The sequence below is a fragment of the Paramacrobiotus metropolitanus genome, unplaced genomic scaffold, assembly GCF_019649055.1.
Source record: "Paramacrobiotus metropolitanus isolate TYO unplaced genomic scaffold, Prichtersi_v1.0 Parri_scaffold0000092, whole genome shotgun sequence".
Taxonomy (NCBI): Eukaryota; Metazoa; Tardigrada; class Eutardigrada; order Parachela; family Macrobiotidae; genus Paramacrobiotus; species Paramacrobiotus metropolitanus.
In genome coordinates this window covers 360820-379388 of record NW_026570312.1, presented here as the reverse complement: position 1 = coordinate 379388, position 18569 = coordinate 360820, and the positions used below count along the sequence as shown (strand labels likewise).

General features: G+C 46.9%; 2 protein-coding genes across 2 annotated transcripts; both read left to right on the top strand.

The window, feature by feature from the left end:
- The first annotated feature begins 5213 nt into the window (after positions 1 to 5213).
- On the top strand, positions 5214 to 8466 carry LOC129596589 (uncharacterized). Its single transcript, XM_055493916.1, has 3 exons — positions 5214 to 5578; positions 6834 to 7615; positions 8299 to 8466. The coding sequence occupies exons 2-3, from the start codon at positions 6974 to 6976 to the stop codon at positions 8464 to 8466; spliced, it is 810 nt and encodes a 269-aa protein (XP_055349891.1). The 5' UTR covers positions 5214 to 5578; positions 6834 to 6973.
- A 432-nt stretch (positions 8467 to 8898) lies between these two features.
- Positions 8899 to 11670, top strand: LOC129596600 (uncharacterized). The gene is made up of 4 exons (XM_055493926.1): positions 8899 to 9006; positions 9069 to 9693; positions 10027 to 10809; positions 11311 to 11670. Exons 2-4 carry the CDS (start codon positions 9079 to 9081, stop codon positions 11452 to 11454), a joined length of 1542 nt encoding a protein of 513 aa, XP_055349901.1. The 5' UTR covers positions 8899 to 9006; positions 9069 to 9078; the 3' UTR covers positions 11455 to 11670.
- The last annotated feature ends 6899 nt before the right edge of the window (positions 11671 to 18569 follow it).

Genomic DNA, 18569 nt, shown 5'->3' with positions numbered 1-18569 from the left:
TCGCTGACCACACTGTGCCTCTCCTCGCCGCCGGATTTTTCATGCTTCTCGGTGATGACGCGCTGCATATCTCCTGGACGGCCTTCGTAAGCGTCCTGGGCATTCTGAATCTTCTCGCTCGAAGTTCGTTCCATGGTACAGTGGATTGGCTGGATTGGGAATGTACAGTCAAAACAGAAGAAAGATCAACAGTTTTCCCGTGATTATTATGTCTGTGAATTGACGTTGTAGTGCTACGCGGCTTCGCTTTATAAACCAAACCGCGCGATTTCCCTCAGGCATACCGTGTAGCCGGTGTAGGTGTACCACCGTGTTATGCATTAATAAGCACCATATTAGCGGTAGTCCCCGCTGTAATCGGCATTCCCCGCGTAAAAATTAATGCTCGTACTGGCCTGTATTGTACGAGGCACGTCCGTTGTTCGTATCAATTCTGTCGATCATGGCCTTGCACTTTATAGCCAGTGGCGTGTCGTGTCAAGTATCAGAGATAAGACGGCCGATTCCGGTGCGTTTTGGGTCTGCCCCAGCGTACAGCGAAAGTCGCCCCAGGACAAATTTGCGTTTGTCAAGCACACTCGGGAAAATATGTATGTAACGCAACGCATTGTAGGTGTGACCGACACTGAAACGCAAGAGCTATGTTGAATGAGCAGCGGTCGCACGGCGTCACTGGAATCTCCATAAAATCATCGTAATTCAGGATTATTTTGCAAGTTATTCTTTAAATATTTAGGCTTTACAGTATTGTCATTTTCGTTGGTGCAGTATAAGATCGTCGATAGTTCACAGTTTCACGAAAATGATCAAAATAAATTTTTACGTATATGCCGCTGTGGCACTCGTAGCAGAGAATGCCGGTATGCGTTCGCATAACCGAAATGATTCTATTGGAAAGCGGGATCAATAACGACTCAGACAGGACGCTGTCCGTTGGTATCTCAGCGAGGGAGGGCGGCCTAATGAAGTCCGAAAGAATTTCCTGTTGAGGAAACTGGGAAAAATGGCGATGGAGCGGAATCGAACCGCTGGTTACCGAGTGTGGTCCACGTAGCACAGCCACTGTGCCATCGCCATTTTCGAATTTTCTAACGGCATATTTTCACAAAGTTTTCGTCGCTGCCAAGCACATCCGAGACCACTTCATCCAATAGAAGAAAGAAAAGAATCAAAATCCGCTTACTTGATGCAAAACAGTCCACACTGAATTCCGTTTACTCAGACATTAGCATCATACGTTAGCCGTGTCATATTTAGTCATGTGCTTGATCGAGACAGAGCAACAAAATAATCTCTCGCATCTGCACACGCCTTTGGGCATGCAAAGCTGTCCGAAAAATTTAATTAAGCAGACTTCGCTGCCTTGAATAATGTATGTGTTCAGATGGAATGCATGTGTTCCAGCAGGAGATACCATACCGGCTGCCTTATTGCTGAGCGCTGTGAGCAACACCAACTAACAGGAGCTTAATTATTGATTAGCAATGGATAAATCAAGCGGCTAAGGACTATAATGAATGGTTGGAAATACAGCTTGAAGGTATATTTGGTTGCCGGTAATAGCCCCGGCAGTGCAGCAGGCCAAGTATGCAGTTTTCATTACGCCGCGATCACTTATTTTTCGTCGATAATCTAACGTTTTGTGGTGGAATATCAGGATGTCAGAAAATGCCGGCTTACGCATGCACGTCGTGTTTCTACTGTTTATTTTCTTCGTTTGTGTTGATGCTTCCAGTTGGACAGCGAATAACAGCAACAATCATCAGGAACATCATATTAATCTGAGCGCATTCAATGACAGCGTGGGAAACCACAGTCGTGCTGGAAATCACAGCCATTTCTATGTCCGTCGCTATTCCAGAGAACAAGCCCACGAAGTGTACCTTGCTTGCCGGCCTGTTAATTTCTGCCTGCTGATTCTGTGCACCGTGGGCAATGGACTGAATCTGGTGGTGTTAATCCGCAGTGTACGCACGTGGAGAACATCCGCATGCCATTACATGATCGCAACAGCCGTTGCTGATTTATTAGCATTGTAAGTTAACGACACTTAACCACTGAAACATAAAGTAAAGACTTCATATTTTTTTTCCGTCGGACACCCTTACCAATAGACAAGCTGTTCAAAATTTTAATAAAAAGAAACATTTGAACGGTAAAACGAAAACGTCCACTTTTGTACTACGGTTTAGCCGGCTTTACACCCTTCACGCTAAAAAACCGGTTTTTGCGCTTTAGGTACCCTTCTTATTGTACCGTTAGAATGCGAACATTTTTATTTGAAAACCGAATTATGCATGACTGTGTCAGTAAAAGAAACCATTAAGAGCCAGCGAAAAGCTGCACTTTGTAACATCCAGAGTTCATTTAACTTTTCCGCTTCGCCCGTTGTGTACCGTAAGTGATTATGAACACAAAACCACTTAAGTGGAGTATGCCGGCCCGGTACATGGTACCAAATTCGGGATATTTCCGTGACAAACAGCAATGAATGCTGCTTGACCCTATACGTGTCCTGGGCGGCGGGAAGAAACTATTGTTCTGAACTGTTTAGACATGTATTTACGGTCTCCCCACTGCGCTCCATCTCGACAAAGCCGAAGGTCTCGTTGGATCCACCGACGACGATGGCTGGCGCCAAGCGCCGTGGTCCTGTTCGCTTTTGCGGCACAGGGCTTCAACAGTGTCTCCGGCAGAAAAGCGAGCAAGCCCATGAAATCAAACAAAATGGGGCCGAAACAGCGGTCAAACGGCACTACATCGGCATGATGATCCGGATAATCGAAATCGATGCGGAAGCTCCGCTCCGGCGGAAGGGGCTCGGTGGTCATTGCCTGGCGGAAGGATTTGTCGTCGTCTTGCACGGCGACGGCGCCGTAAAGCCACGCGCAGTCTCTGAACATGGTCCGAATAAGGTTGCTATCGGATAGCTAAGAGCGATCCACCAAATTCTGGCAACAAAGTAAGTTTCCGCGTTGTATTTCTGGAGAGAGGAACAATCTACTAGTCTACTTTAAAATGTGCTGCCTGTCTTCGTAAATGCTGTTGCTGTGTTCGCTGTTGCCTCAACAATCTAAGCGTATCAGTTAGCGTCATTCTCGGCTGCAGGAAAAATCTTATGTTTACAGTATCGGCCTGTGCAGTTTCCTGTACAGAGCCGGCGCACATATGCCTGGCAATAACGCCGGTTAGTCTCCTTACCAAGAATTCCTCCTTACCAAGATCGACAGACAATAATAATTATTAACAAAACAGAAAGACAAACAGAAAACAACGAGTTTCATGCAGCTTCTCCTTGGTCCATGGGCTTTTCTTTGATAACTTTAACTGGTCCAGTGTCTTTTGAAAGGGATCTATCTGTGTTGTACCAGGAATGAAGGTTGACATCGTAATTATTAGACATCGTACAAGTATTTGCATCATACTACATCGTATAAAATTTTAACAAATGGAGAAACAGGCACTGTCACAGCTGCGTAGTTACGGTTGATCGGCTGGCAGTCCTGGTATCGAGACTGCATGTTCAAAGCAAGGCAGTACGAGTACCGCTTGATTTGGAGCGATTCCAACGATACAGTGTCAAACTAAGCCGACCGAACTTGCATCTGGCCAGCGCGTGCAGCCAGGAGGATCTGCAGTGGTGGAATGGCCAGCACGGGAGTGACTTACCGGCTTTGCCGGCGAAGATTGAAGAGGGCTGCCTGATCCACATTAACCGCGGCACAAAGCCCCACTCCCGTTTTGCACCTGCGAATTTTGGAGAACTGGTAAGAACACGCTTTTTTGCCCTGTATGTTGGAAGGTGGCTGGGAATCGGCCGGAAAAATTGACGACTCACGTGAGTCCATTCAGCCGGTTATTCGGTGTGTGGGTGTTTTGTAACTGATGACCTTCGAGCTGTTGTTAAATATAATGTAGCGTGCTTAAATTTGCGTCAGCGTTTTCGATTCTCCTTCTTTCCAAAGACCAACATTGTCCTGAGAATGCCTGACCGTTCACGGGATGGCGAGAATCCTTACTCTAGTGCTTTTGCCTACGTTGCATTCCATAATCAATACTCTAAAGCCTGGTTCGCAAAAGTTACGTTATCAAAGTGGTACTATCATAAATATCCGGCACCCTACTCTTAGAATGTCTATCACGCCTGAGAAATTTTTGTTGTTTTTCTAATGTTTAAATTTAAATCATTTTTAAGGAGTGTCTTCCAACCGGAAGCCGGGAGGGTGAAAGCACGAGAAGTACGAGTCTTGAGCAACTGAGTACAGGCTGAGGCATTTGCCACTAACGTTTTAAACTTCAGGTGTTGTCGGCACAGCATGTGTCACGTTCTCTCGAGAAATGGAGACTTCCATGAGAAAGCCATGAGAAAGCCATGAGAAAACGTCACGGAAAACGTCTACGATCATGTCGAATTAAGTACTTTAAATCTAAAGGCTTCAAATTTTTTTAACTTTTGATAAATGATGTTCTTTAGACACTTTATGATTGGTCTTCTCCCCGAGTTGGCCGTTAAGTCAAACTTTGTACGGACGTTAGTGTGATTAATCATTAAGCTTCAAACTTCAGTTTAGAAAAACTAGGGCTGCACGAAGTCGGAAAGGTACCGGAAATGTGACCAAATCGTTAAAGTGCAGATCGGACCGCCCAGAACGACGGTCCCGTTTGATAGCGCGAATTGTGGCAACTTAAAAGAAATACAGTATATGCAGTACTTAAAAGCTACTCGTAGTTGGTAGTCGACTAGTTTCTCTAATTTGCTGAGCTTAAGTTATCTAAACCTTTGGCAATATTTTCCTTTGCTGATAATAACAGTCTTGTCTGTGTTTCGGGTTCCTTATTGAAACGAAGTCTCTGCTGTTTCGCGCACATTAAAGCATAAAATCCAATTCCTTCTCTCGCAAAGAGTCACTGTATAGAGTAGATTTTACGAACACTACAGGCGAGTTAACGCGACATGCATATTTACGGAGCCGATATGCATGAGGTTGGCCCATGGAACGCCGTGGATGTTCAGCTCGACGACGGCCAGCTGCAGCACGGCGTCGTCGTCAACGTGGCCGAGGGCGGACTGATCGTTGATTTCCGCTGTGCGGGACAGCGCGCGCAGTTCATCGAGTACGGGCGCATTTTTCGCTGCCTTTCCACGGCCGGATGGAGCCCGCAGCAGGACGGCGAGCCGGTGCAGGTCCTGCTGCGCCGGCCTGTGGACGGTGCCTGGATCTGGCATTCGGGCCAAGCCGCTTCTTGGGAGAACTTCTTCTTGGAACATGCTGATTGTGTGCACCCAGTGCAGGTGAAGCTGCCTCATGGGACCGCCAAGGAGCTGGTTCCCCACGGCCAAATTCGCCCACCGCCCACGGACACCGGTCTACGCAAGCGGCGCGTGGAGAAGGATGATTTTCTCATCCGCTGCTGTGCACTGCCGGCCGTCTACTGGTCCGAGGCGTCCACCGCTGTCCGGGAGATCTTCCAGTACGGACTGAACCAACGCTCCCGTATGCGGTGCACCGCGCTGCTCAGCCAGACGTTCAACTATCTGCAGTGGCGCATGGACACTCCTTTGACGCCGCAGCAAATGGTACGTTCCGATGCAGCCAATTCCGAAAAACAATGGCAGGCCCGCTTTCTGCGGGCGCGAATTTGGGATGGATCGCGGATTGTCCGGGGGTACTGTGTTAGCTTTTTCGATATTACAACAGCGATGCTCTTAGAGCATGTTTAACCGAAAGGCTTATTTAGCACTCCGAGAGAGCCTTTTCCGGTTGGACAGCCTTCGTTTCTGGTTGGAAAAGGATGTCACGAACCAGTTATGATTACCGTTGTCAGAGCGGCATACGCTCTTTATAGGATCGTTTGATAGAACATTTCGATACAATTTGTATGCTTTGCCGATAGCCTAGTGGTGCCTTTCTCGGCCTTAGAGTACTCGTATGGAGGTTGTTGGTTCGATTCCCTCAGTCGGCAGATTTTTTGCGAGTGTGCCGTTTACGGAAGCAAGAAATGCCAGACTACAGACCCAGATTAATTAGAACATTCCGTATGAACGCTAAGAGAATAAAAACTAAAATGAGGTTTAGAAACAGTATGGGCAATTGGATAGCTTCGTCCAGCCATGCTTTTTGTCGCTCTTGGCTAACTGATTAGAACTTATCAGAGCAGGCATGCCGCAACATTCATCCGCCTTAAGGTCTTTTTTTCCGGCTGTCCTCGCATTTTTCTTTACGTCCGTCAAAGTGGCAAAATATGCATACGAACCATATATGTCCATAAAAACTGACTTCCGTGATGTACGCCGGCTTTGTGATCCGGCATGCTTGACGGAGATTGAGCCAAACGGCCTTCTGGTTATATTCCAAAATTAGTTTCGCGAAAATACGAAATTCTAAAGCTGGTTTAAAGTTCAACCTAAACGTAAACCGACACCACTTCCTGTTGGGTGGGATACATTCAGGATAATTCCAACAGATTTCCAGCAGATCTTATTCCTGCAACTTTAGACCTTTGGTCAAACATCCATTTCGTTTTCCACTGACTGATAGTTCATACTTTTCGCTTGAATTCGAGAATAACGTCTGTACACCGGCGATTCATCCATGTATGCGTCCCAAAACTAAAAAGTTGTCAGAATCAAAATTGCATCTGTATGAAATGGGAATTTTTATTAACAGAAACTGGCCTTTAGACTTCGCACAGTATTTTTAAATTGTTCATTTTGGGAAGGTTCTTATGGAATTCTTCACCGATGTAGCTAAGAATAAAAATGTATGAGGAAAATTACTGTGTAACATGATATCACCGACTTACCTTCATTTTGTTTGTATTTCTTTGTACAGGAAACGAAATATTATACAACGAGTTACTAAAGGAGGACGCTGAGTTGGGCCGCGCATCCCCGACATGGAAATCGTTCCTCCGCCAGCGCGGGGCGGTTGGCACACCGCAGCGGAAGATCTCCAGCGGTCAGCTGCGCAGTATGTCGCTGCCGCCTGAACTGCTGGTGGAGGTCTTCCTTTCGCTGGACTCCATCGGGCGTGTCCGTTGTCGGCGTGTCTGTCCGCTGTGGAACAGTCTCCTTACCACCGGCGCCTACTTCCCGGATGTACGAGTCTTCCACAGCGATGCGGATTATAACGGGCTGGACGATTACGAACACACTCTGTACTGGATGATGGTCTGCTTGCTGAAGTGCCTGCACAGCACCACCAAAATGGTGATTGCCATGAAAATGCGCTGGTACGAATTCGGCGAATTGGAGAATCTGATGTACGGCATTCTGCAAGCCACCGGCGCACCGTCGGTGGTGTTCTACAAGGGACACTTCGTTGTGGATAAATTCGATTTTCTGGACGATGTAGTCAGCTGTCTGGCTGATCTGGTTGACCCTGGCGGCCGCGTTGTCTGGCGACAGTGCCTCATCGGGGATCGGTACATAACCGCCAGTGTGGCACATCATTCATCCGTCGGCCATACGGACCACGCCGAGGTGGAAAAGGGGCTGTGGGAGGCCGTGGAGAAGAGTCTTACAGGAGAGCCGATGAACGGGCAGGCGCTGGCCAAATGGATTGCTGACTGCACTGTGCAGAAGCGGAAGAAGCACATCGATGAAATTGTTCAGGTTAGTTACCTCTGGTTGCGTTGATGAAAAACCTACAAAAAACGGCACACCTACAACTCGCTGACGCCTATCCTGCTGACCGACAACTTGCTGGCGACTTTTTGCTGACTGAGGAAATGATGACCCGACAGTTTGTTGCAACGACAATTCGTTGAACGACGTTTTGTTGAACGCCTTTTTGTGAACACCGACAACTTGCTGCCGACAATTTGTTGACTTGAGAAACCCAAGAAACCTAAGAAAACTAAGAATGACCTAAAAACCCCAAGAAACCTCAGAATAAGCAAAAATAAGTTGAGAAAACTGAAAAAACCGACGTCCCGAACTTGACAACAAGTTGTGGATCAGCAAAAATATTTCGAGTTTTCGACAAAACGTCGGTCAACAACTTAGCCGAAAAGCAAATTGTCGGTCAACAAGTTGTCGGTCAGCGAGTTGTGTAAGTCAAAAGCATGTCGGTCAGCAAATTGTAGGTCGCGCTTTAATTGACTGTGATACCGTTTAGAAAACTGGTCTGTCCACAGCTAACGTATTTTGTTATTCATCGGAAAACCGTGTGTCGATGGGAAAAAAGTCGCCAGGTAGTTGCATGCGGCGGACCACAAGCCGTAGGGGCGGCCGTTTATTTCTACTGATGGCGCTACTGTGTATGATGCGCAGTGACTGGTGAACATGTGCTGCAGGTCCTCAACCATTACCAGCGGGCGGATCCGCGCGAGTTGACTCGCCACCAGCACGGCAATCGCGAGTGGAAGGAATCCGATGTGCCTTGTGTGGATGTCGGTCAGCTGACAACACTGACGGCGGCGGCACTGAGCGCGCTGGCATCGAGGGAAATGACTGAAGGCTGATTTCGCTGTGAATATCAACAACATGCTGGGATCGATTTTTTCCTGCGTTGTCTTCCTTTGGGGGTAGTTATTTTTATCCGCTTATGACTATGTTCAAACTCACTTTCTAATGTTTCTTCTAAGATTTTACAGGTACTTGTAAGAAGGATTACTGTTGGCTATTTTGCTTATTTAGCATAACCGATAAGCTGCCTTTTTTCGCTAACGAATGAATTACGAATGGTTGTCGAATAATTTGGCTTCTACGGGCTGAAGAGAATTTATTCATTTATCATCCAGCACGCACCAACGAATAAAACAAAAATGTTTCTGACGTTGAATGCCGCAAACTAACCGCCCGCAGTGGCGAGTACGTTGAGGACAGCGGATTCGCTGTTGGAGCTTGACTGCGTGAGTTTCAAATGTTGCGAACAGTTACTTTTTCTGCAAATAGCAAGTACCACTGTTAATTCTGTTTTGTAACGTTTTTTGCTGATGTACGGTACTTGTTTCGCGTTCCTCCTTTATGTAAAGCCCGCCCTCTTCCATCCGCGGAGATAAGTATGGAATCCCCTCTCCAGCACTGCCTTGTGTTTACGAATAATCATGGAGCCTGTTCGCAGATAAGACACGATGTTTGTATACGGAGACGAGATGCATTGGGTGGGCGACTGGAACGCCGTGGACGTCCTGGTCGACGGCGGCTACCTGCAGCACGGCGCCGTCATCAACGTGGCGGAGGGCGGCCTGATCGTCGATCTCCGCTGCGCGGGACAGCGCGCGCAGTTCGTGGAATACGGACGCATTTTTAGCTGCAGTTCCACGGCCCGATGGCGCCCGGACCAGGCCGGCCAGCGGCTACAGGTCCTGCTGCGCCGTCCGACCGACGGGGCGTGGATCTGGTATCAAGGCGAATCCGTCGCCAGGGGAGAACTACACGCTAAACATGCGGCCAGCGTGCAAGTGCAGCTACCCTTTGGGACCGTCAAGGAGCTGGTTCCCTGCACTCAACTACGCTCACCGCTCACAGACGCCGATCGTCTGCAGCGCCGAGTGAAGAAGAATGATTTTGTGATTCGCGACTGTCTGTTGCCGGCGGGCTGCTGGTCGGAGGCGTCCTCCGCGGTCCGGGAAATCTTCCAGTACGAAGTCAACCAGAGTTTCCATGTGCAGTGCACGGCGCTGCTCAGCCAGACCTTCAACTACCTGCAGTGGCACGCTGACACTCCCTTGACTGCTGAGCAAGTGGTATGTTTCACACTTGTTCTATGCTTCAGAAACTCTCGAAAGTTTTCTCTCGAAAAGCATTTTACCGAGTGCAGACATCTTACATTTCCCTTCTTTACCCCACACGCACTGTTTCGAAAACCAGAGCAGAGAAAGTGTAATTATCGCGCAAATATCTGTGCTTATGGTTTTTCTTTGCCTCCGCCATGGTGGCGTCCGCGCCGGTCACCTAAATCAATTAAAAATAAATTGCTTAATTTAAAAATAAATGTTGAAGAATGAAGATATTGTTTGCTTATGTTAGTTATGTACGAAATCATCAACGTTCTCCCTGACACAAGTTGTCTGGTGCAGGATTTCGAATACACCAAGACCGTGAAGGAAGACGAGGAGATGGATCGTAGCACCCTGACCTGGAAATGGTTGCTCCGCCAACCCGGGGTGGTTAGTGCCCCGCAGCGGAAGGTTTCCACCGGTCAGCGCAGCACCCTGCCGCTGCCGGCTGAACTGCTGCTGGAGGTCTTCCGCGCCCTGGACTCCATCGGGCGTGTCCGTTGTCGGCGGGTTTGTCCCCTGTGGAACGCTCTCCTCACCACCGACGCCTACTTCCCCGAGGTGCGCGTCTCCAACAACGCTGCGGATTTTAACGGGGTGGATGATTACGAACACACGCTTTACTGGATGACGGTCTGCCTGCTGAAATGCCTCAACAGCGCCACCAGAATGATCGTCATCACCGGCATCGAGTTGGACGAATTCTCCGCACTGACCAGTCTGATCCGGAGGGTGTTCCGTGCGAACCACTTACCAGTGGTGTTCTACAAGGGGGATTTCGTTGAGCCGGATGGGAATGTGGACGCTCTCATCGACTGCTTGTCTCGTCTGCGCGTACCGAAACAATCACGCGGCCGCATCGTGTGGCGACATGTTCTCATGGGAGATGAGAAGATGGCGGCAGCATTGGCGTATCATGCATTCCGCGCCGGTCTGGTTGGCAGGGAGCGGGAAGCGGCGTTTTGGGAGGTCTTCGAGAAGAATCTGGTCCTTACAAAGCCGCTGGATCGACCGGCCGTGGAGAAATGGATTGCTGACTGTGTTGCTGAACAGCGGAAGGAAGACATGGAAAAGATTGTCGAGGTCAGTTGGGTAGTTTAGTTTATTCACTGAGCAGACAATCCATCGAGTTTCTTGTAAGAACGCTTATGCTGTATTTACAAGATTGTCTCGCTGTTTGTGTCATAAAGGTACAGATAACAAGTATTCCGCTACGTCTACCACAACGACAAATTCACTTCTCTCAAGCTTTAAGAATCAATGAAAAGGATAAATTTTTCCGAAATAATGACCAGAAAAATTCGCCTCTGGTGAATAAGTTGGCTACTATAGGACAAATAATAATGCTACGCGTATTAAGACAACCAAAAAGCAGGAAAGTCCGTATTTTAGATTTTATGTCGATAGGTTCTAATTTTGTTTGAAATCTGCCATCCATCAACGAGGCATTTTGAGCGCAACTGGTGCGCGTGTCGCGCCATAGAATGGGCGTTGGCACAACTCGTGAATTTGAATTTGTCGCCATGTTATCTGCGTTTAAAATTGAGGGATAAGCATTTACTGTACCTACAACATGTCTTGCAGGCCCTGCTGAATTACCAGTGGGCGGATCCGCGCAAACCTAACCCTTACTGGAAAAAGAGCTGGACCCTGTCTAACGTTCGCCGACTGGACGCTAGTAAGCTGTCTACGCTGACGGCGGCGGTGCTGAGCGAAGGCATTGTTTGATTCAGACGACGGATGTTCCCGAATAACTGCCAACCAATAATCCGGGTCCGTATTTGCCTTGCAGCATGTTCCTTTCAGCGGTAGCTTCATTGTTAAACTTAAACTTACGTGCTTGAATTGTCAACTGCCGTTGGCTGTACTGTATTCATCACTTTTTGGTTAATTATTGTCGGACTATAAAATCGGGAATGTCTGTACAATTCCTGACCGATAGCGTAGAGGAAGCATTTTTAATGTGAATTTGGTTTTTTTTCTAGTAGTGTACTCATTTTGCACTTATAAGTCATAGTTATTACAACTGAAAGGTGCTGGTCACTCGTACTGGTTACTCGTATGCCTGTGCTGATAAACACTAATACTTTTAATAGGCAGCAGCCATCTAACAGCACTAGGTGCAACTTTGCAAGCCCGTGCGTGCTACTTCGCAGTTAATTAGAATTGATTCGAATTCAAGCACTAAACATACTTTGTTAGCTCTGTATTTGAAAACCGAGACACACATGTATCAATAACACAAAACCATTATATGCTGAAAAGCTGACTTTATAACATCCAGATTTCATTTAGCTTTTCCGCTTCGCCAATAGTGCCCATAATTGAGGCCGCATTGCCTCGCTGTATCTCCAATGAGATACGCTGTCGGAGAAATTCGTGCGAGCGTTTTTCTCCAGAGGTCCCAGACGCTTCCTAGCTCCTTAATCAAGGATAGCCGATGGACCCCAAGCCCCCATAGTTTCAGCCATTGGGGCGAAAATGTATCGACCGTTCAAGTACGAGTAGAATCTGATTTCTTTTCTTCTGTCTGGACAGCGGCCGCTCCCGCAGTTGTCGCGGTGGATTTGACATGGGAAGCAGCAACAGTATCGACACATGTGACATCCCAAGCCAAGCATTTCTCTTTTCCATGCGAAGGTTGTACAGCCGTCAGACGTCGTTCATTCGTGTAAGAGGTGCCGCGTGGTTCAAGTTTAGCTGGGATACCTGCCGAGACGAAGGCGCGGCATACAATGCTGTTGAGAGCACCATGTCGCGGGTGCCTTCCGGCCGAGAAAGTGCATGATAGACCGTGATGAGCGTACATCAACAGACTTGTGGCATTTACACATTCATGTGGATCACAGATCACAGCACCGAGTCTAAGGCCGACAGAAATTTTGAGCGTGTCGTCGTCAAGTAGGTTGCCGATATGAGCGGAAGGCAGCGCGTTAAGCCAGACACCAGCTTCCGGACTTGACTGGGCTACATCCTTGCACTTCGACGGCCGGGTATCAGCGCACAAATGCAGACCGGTTACTTAATGCTGTCCAGGTTGTGTATTTTGTACAGTACACACTGCGGTCTGCTTTTTAGTGCGATACGATAATATTGTAGCCGTACAAATGAGATCTGTAGTGAAGATGTACATCTCATTGGTGCTAGTACAACCGGAAACATCTGAATGTGTACTTGTACGAGATGACCCGTTCTAACGTGGATTTTCTAGACTTCTGAGATTGTCTGAATGTTCTGAAATCATTCTTGCTCTGGCCCTTGCCCTTGCTCTTCCCCAATTACTTTTCAGCTGATTAAAAATGTTTGTGCAGCTTGACAATCGCGCCGGTATCGGTTAACATCTTCGCAACTGCATAACTGACTTTTTGGGCACTGCTAACTCCGTAACATCACCGACGAACCATCAAACCTCGTTTTATCGTGGTACGGTGGATTAACCCACTCCACTAGTGGCAGCTTAGAAGTTGCCGTTGCAGTATTATACTGCAATAGCTTGAAGCCTTTCATACTACGAGGATATTAGGAGACAGGATATTAGGAGACTTCAAACTGATAGTCTAATACTGCAAAACTCACACCGCCTTCATGCCAAGCTCCCTCAAAGAGAAGTATGCTAAATGCAAGAAGTTTAAATCGCTAACTTTAGAACTTCGTGCATGCCAGCTTCCTATTTGTCCATAAAATTACTTTTGCATTTTTCTTAACTAAAGCTTCAGTCGATGGGATAAAATCGAAGACTTCTGAGTAATACCGAACCTATCTGTACAGGTGTTGACCATCTGACACACATGGCAGTTGACACAAACATATCTAATAGGTGTGCGAAGTTTTAGTTATCGTAGCTGAAAAGCTGAAGGAGGCAACCAGCGGGTGTTTCCCCTTCGCTTTAGCACAAAAAGTATGCAATATTACTTTTCCTGCTGCATCCTTACCGTGTTTTGCCGCACACGTGATACTGCGCTTTATTTCACCTATGACACCGGACACGTACAAGTACAACGTAACTAATTTCGTTTTTTCTGGCTGATTTTGTTAATCATGTTTTGCAGAGAGGCGTTCCGGACGACATTAGACCGTTTTTTTTTTGAGCAAGGCTAACTCCCTTGCCAAAAAAAGACGGAGAATTCGGCCAATTGCAGTTAGAAACGTTTCGCCGTTTAGTCTCTAAAATAATAACCCACCGTTGTTCTGACAAGATGAAGGAATTGTGCGGCACTGTGCAGTATGGCTGTGGCACGAAAGGCGGAGCCGAAGCAATTATTCACGGGGTCCGCTCGTACCTGGAAGCTACACACGACGGAGAGCGAGTACTGGTAAAGCTGGATTTTAAAAACGCGTTTAACCTTTTGAGACGGGACGCGTTATTGGAAGCCGTAAGACAGCATTTTCCCAGTTATTACGGCTATTTCTGGCAATCTTACCGTTACGCGAGCCATTTGATTTGTGGGGAAGAAGTTTTGTCGTCCGCCCGGGGGGTACAGCAGGGCGATCCAAGTGGCCCCTTCGGCTACAGCCTCACATCGCTACCGCTCTTCGATAGACTGGATTGCGATCTGTTTCTGGGCTTTCTTGATGATGTTACTCTGGCCGGTACCATGGAGAAAGTGATCGCCGCGATAAAAAATATTGAAGAAAAAGGGAAGAAGATGGGCCTTGAATTGAATTTCAACAAATGCGAGTTTTACCTCATCAATTCAGCTGCGGATGCGGGTAAGCCTTTGTTGGAAAATTATGGCCAAAAATGATCCAGTTGAATCCAGATAATCTTTACCTGTTGGGCACACCTGTACAACCAGCCGGTTGTGCGAAATTCCTGATGGAAAAGAAAGATCACCTATGCAAGTTTGTTCAGCGGCTCACGAAGGTACCTGCAAATTACAGTGTTTTTCTTTTAAAAAATTGCCTTAGCATCCCCAAGGTTTTATATGGCCTACGCACTGCCCGATGCTATGAATTTCCAGAGCTGTTGAAAGATTATGACAAACAACTGCGGAATGGTGTGGAACAGCTGACCAACGTAAGCATAACAGAAGCCCAATGGATGCAGATTTAGGCTTTACCAGTTCGGCGTGGTGGATTGGGAAAGCGGCGCATAGAGTCACTAGGTATTTGTGCCTTTTGGCATCGGTGTACGCTATGCAGCCTCTCGTTTCCAAATTTTACGCGCGAGCTGGTGACCATATGACGCAATCGGCTGTAGAGAACTGGCTTCTGGTGACACACTGCTCGCTACCAGAAGATTGTGTGCGAAAGTTTCAATACGTGGATGTACCGATGATTGACAGGGATGTATCAAAACTGATGTTATCAACGGTTGGTAATGAGCGCGCAAGAGCCGTATTGTTGGATGCATTTAGCTTCTGGGGCCTGGCTGAATGCATTACCGGCGCCTTGTCTTGGAACGTTTTTACGAGATGAAGAAGTCAGAGTAGGAGTGGCATTACGTTTTGGATTGCCTGTAGTGACAGCTCATAACTGCGTGGCATGCGGCAAATTAGTGGAGACGAATGGCCATCACGGGCTTTCCTGCAATAAATCAACGAAAGGGCGATGGGCCAGACATAGAGAAATGAACAGTATCGCCAAAACTGTTGCGAGAGTGCAGAATTCCCATGTCAACTGGAACCGACAGGCCTATCACCAAGTGGCGATTCGACCTGACGGCATGACCCTTATTCCAGTCCGTCAAGGAAAGTCTGTTGTATGGGATGTCACAAGTTGGTGTACAGTAGCCGATTCCCATGTTCACGGAAGTTCGAAGAAGGCAGGAAGTGTGGCTCACCTGGCAGAAAATGAGAAGCGACGAAGTACTCTCCACTGGAAAGTAGACACCTTTTCTATCCCTTAGTTGTTGAAACGTTCGGTGTCTTTGACCTAGCTTTAAGTGAATTTGACATTTTATGGGCCGTAAAACTCGTGAATTAACTGGAGAAGCGTTCTACTGCTTTTATGAAGCAACGTTTTAGTTTGGCTGTCATTAAGGGAAATGCTACTGCTGTGTCAAGTACGTTGCCTTTAACCCGCGGGCGGATAGAGATTTTGGTTGTTTTTTAATGTTTAAATTTTAACTGTAAAGTAGTGCCCGCGCTTGCACTTTGTTGTTATGGCGGCTATTGCCCAAAAATTCATTTTCATAATAAGTGAAAAATCAGCAATTTTACCACCTATGGCCCATTTCGTACCACTTCATAAAATCGGCCCCTTTTTTTGTTGATTGTATTCCACGTATTCCTATGCACACGTATTCTGTCTGTATTCACGTTATGTTCTCCATTATTTAGCTTATGCAAGTACGTCTGACTACGTTTCCTCTGCTGGATACTACCGTATTCCCACGTATTCTACCCGTATGCTGTCCGTGTTGACAATGTATTCTTCGGTTTCTTAGGTTTTTAACTAGAACAGCAGGGAATACGTGGTGAATACTGACTGAATACGTGGGAATGCGCTACTATGCTGCAAGTAGACAGTAGCCACAGAGGTTAGATAAGCCAGTTAGGGAATACTTTAGGGATACAGCAGAATACAGGTAGAATACGTCGGAATACGGACACACTCCACAGATATATTAATCTCGCCACTATGATCAAGATACTCGTGCCTTTACTCTTTAGCTGTATTCCCACGTATTCCATCCGTATTCTGCCTGTATTCTTACTGTATTCGCGAGGGATTTTCCATTATATATCTTTAATTTAAATATGACTGCTGTCTTCTTTAGTGTGTCCCCGTATTCTCCCGTGTTCCGCCTGTATTCCCAATGTATTCTTTGGTTTCCGAATTAGAAAACTTAGAATACGCTTTGAATTCGGGCAGAATACAGGCGGAATACGTAGGAATACGGCAGCCCACTTAGCGAATACAGAAATCATACGGTCGGCACAGGGAGGAATACGGGGCGAATACAGCACGAATGAAGGGGGAATACGTAGGAATACGGCGGCTACCGATCACTTCGGCCGTTTTCATTTCGGCCGCGCTCATTTCGGCCAAAGTTTTTCGGCCGCCACTCACTTCGGCCGCCACTTACTTCGGCCGCCATTCATTTCGGCCGTCATTCATTTCGGCCACAATTCACTTCGGGTGAAGTACTCGTACATTTCGGCGAAAATAGGCCTTGCCTAAACTTAGGGGCGATCCATAAATTACGTACGCAGCGAACCAGGGAGGGAGGGGTCCAAAAAATGTGACAAGCTGTGACGGCCTCGGCGAACCCAGGGGGGAGGGGGGGTCCGCTCCATGTATTACGATTGAACGAACCAGGGGGGAGGGGTCAAGCAAACGTGACGGACCGCTACGAAGGGGGAGGGAGGGGTGAAAAAACCGTGGTTTTCTGCGTACGTAATTTATGGATGGTCCCTTATATTCTGCAGGGTAAAAATAACTGAATAATTATCGTTAGCACGAACTTTTCTTCTATTTCTACTTCATCTTGCACGCACTGTTTTTCAAACAATTTTGGAAGTGCTACTGTCACCAATGCACCATCATGTCTCTCTTTTCCAAGTGTTCTTATTAACAGATCGTCGACCGTCATAAGATCGATCACACGAAGACTAACGTCCCGGGTGAGGTAACCGCACGACACCCAGAAAAACATAAAAAAAGGTAAAGAAATTATCAGATCTTAAAACATCTGAGAATAACCGAAGAATAAATACGAAAACCTAAGAAAGCCAAATATATAAGTTCATAACCTAAGAAACATAAGAAAACATAAGAAAACCTAAGAAACCCAGGAAACTTAAGAAACCTAAGAAACCTAAGAATCTGAAGAAACCATACAAACTTAAGCAACATAAGAAAACCTAAGAAACCTAGGAAACCATAACAAACCTAAGAACCCTAAGAAAACGTAAGAAAACCTAAGAAAACAGAAGAAGACCTAAGAAAACCTACGAAACCTAAGAGAGCCTAAGATGGCCGACATATCCAGTTGCCGAAATGAGCGTTGGCCGAAATGAGTGTTGGCCGAAATGAGTGTTGGCCGAAGTGAGCCACGGCCGAAATGAACGTTGGCCGAAATGAACCTGTGCGGCCGAAATGTAACGCGGCCGAAGTGATCGGACGCGGAATAAATACGGCAGCCCACTTAGCGAATACAGACATCATACGGTCGGCACAGGGAGGAATACGGGGCGAATACAGCAAGAATACAGGGGGAATACGTGGGAATACGGCAGCCCACTTAGCGAATACAGAAATCATTCGGTTGGCACAGGGGGGAATACGGGGCGAATACAACAAGAATACAGGGGGAATTCGTAGGAATACGGCAGCCCACTTAGCAGAAATCATACGGTAGGAATACAGAAATCATACGGTCGGCACAGGGAGGAATACGGGGCGAATACAGCAAGAATTCAGGGGGAATACGCAGGAATACGGCAGCCCACTTAGCGAATACAGAAATCATTCGGTTGGCACAGGGAGGAATACGGGGCGAATACAACAAGAATACAGGAGGAATACGTAGACTACTGTGAAGAAATGATATGGCCGGTTTTATGGAGTGGTACGAAACGTGCCATATCTACAGATTGATTAATAGTGCAGAGAGGAGAACGGAGAAAAGATTTTATCACGACGAGATTTTAGTTCCGATAGCATCAAAATATCGCCTGTGCGCCTTCACAGTTCACACGGCAAAGTTATAGCAAAGTCTCTTGTGCTAATGCGAAGGAAAACAGTTGCCGCTTGCCTCGTATCGATAAAAATTCGCCATGCAGGAATTAGGAAATACTCGTTGCTTTTTGAATGTTAATTGAAAACTCCATCCAGTGAGGATGTAAGTAACTGAACACCTTCTTCTTTGTGAACGTGAAGATTATCTTTCTACGTGA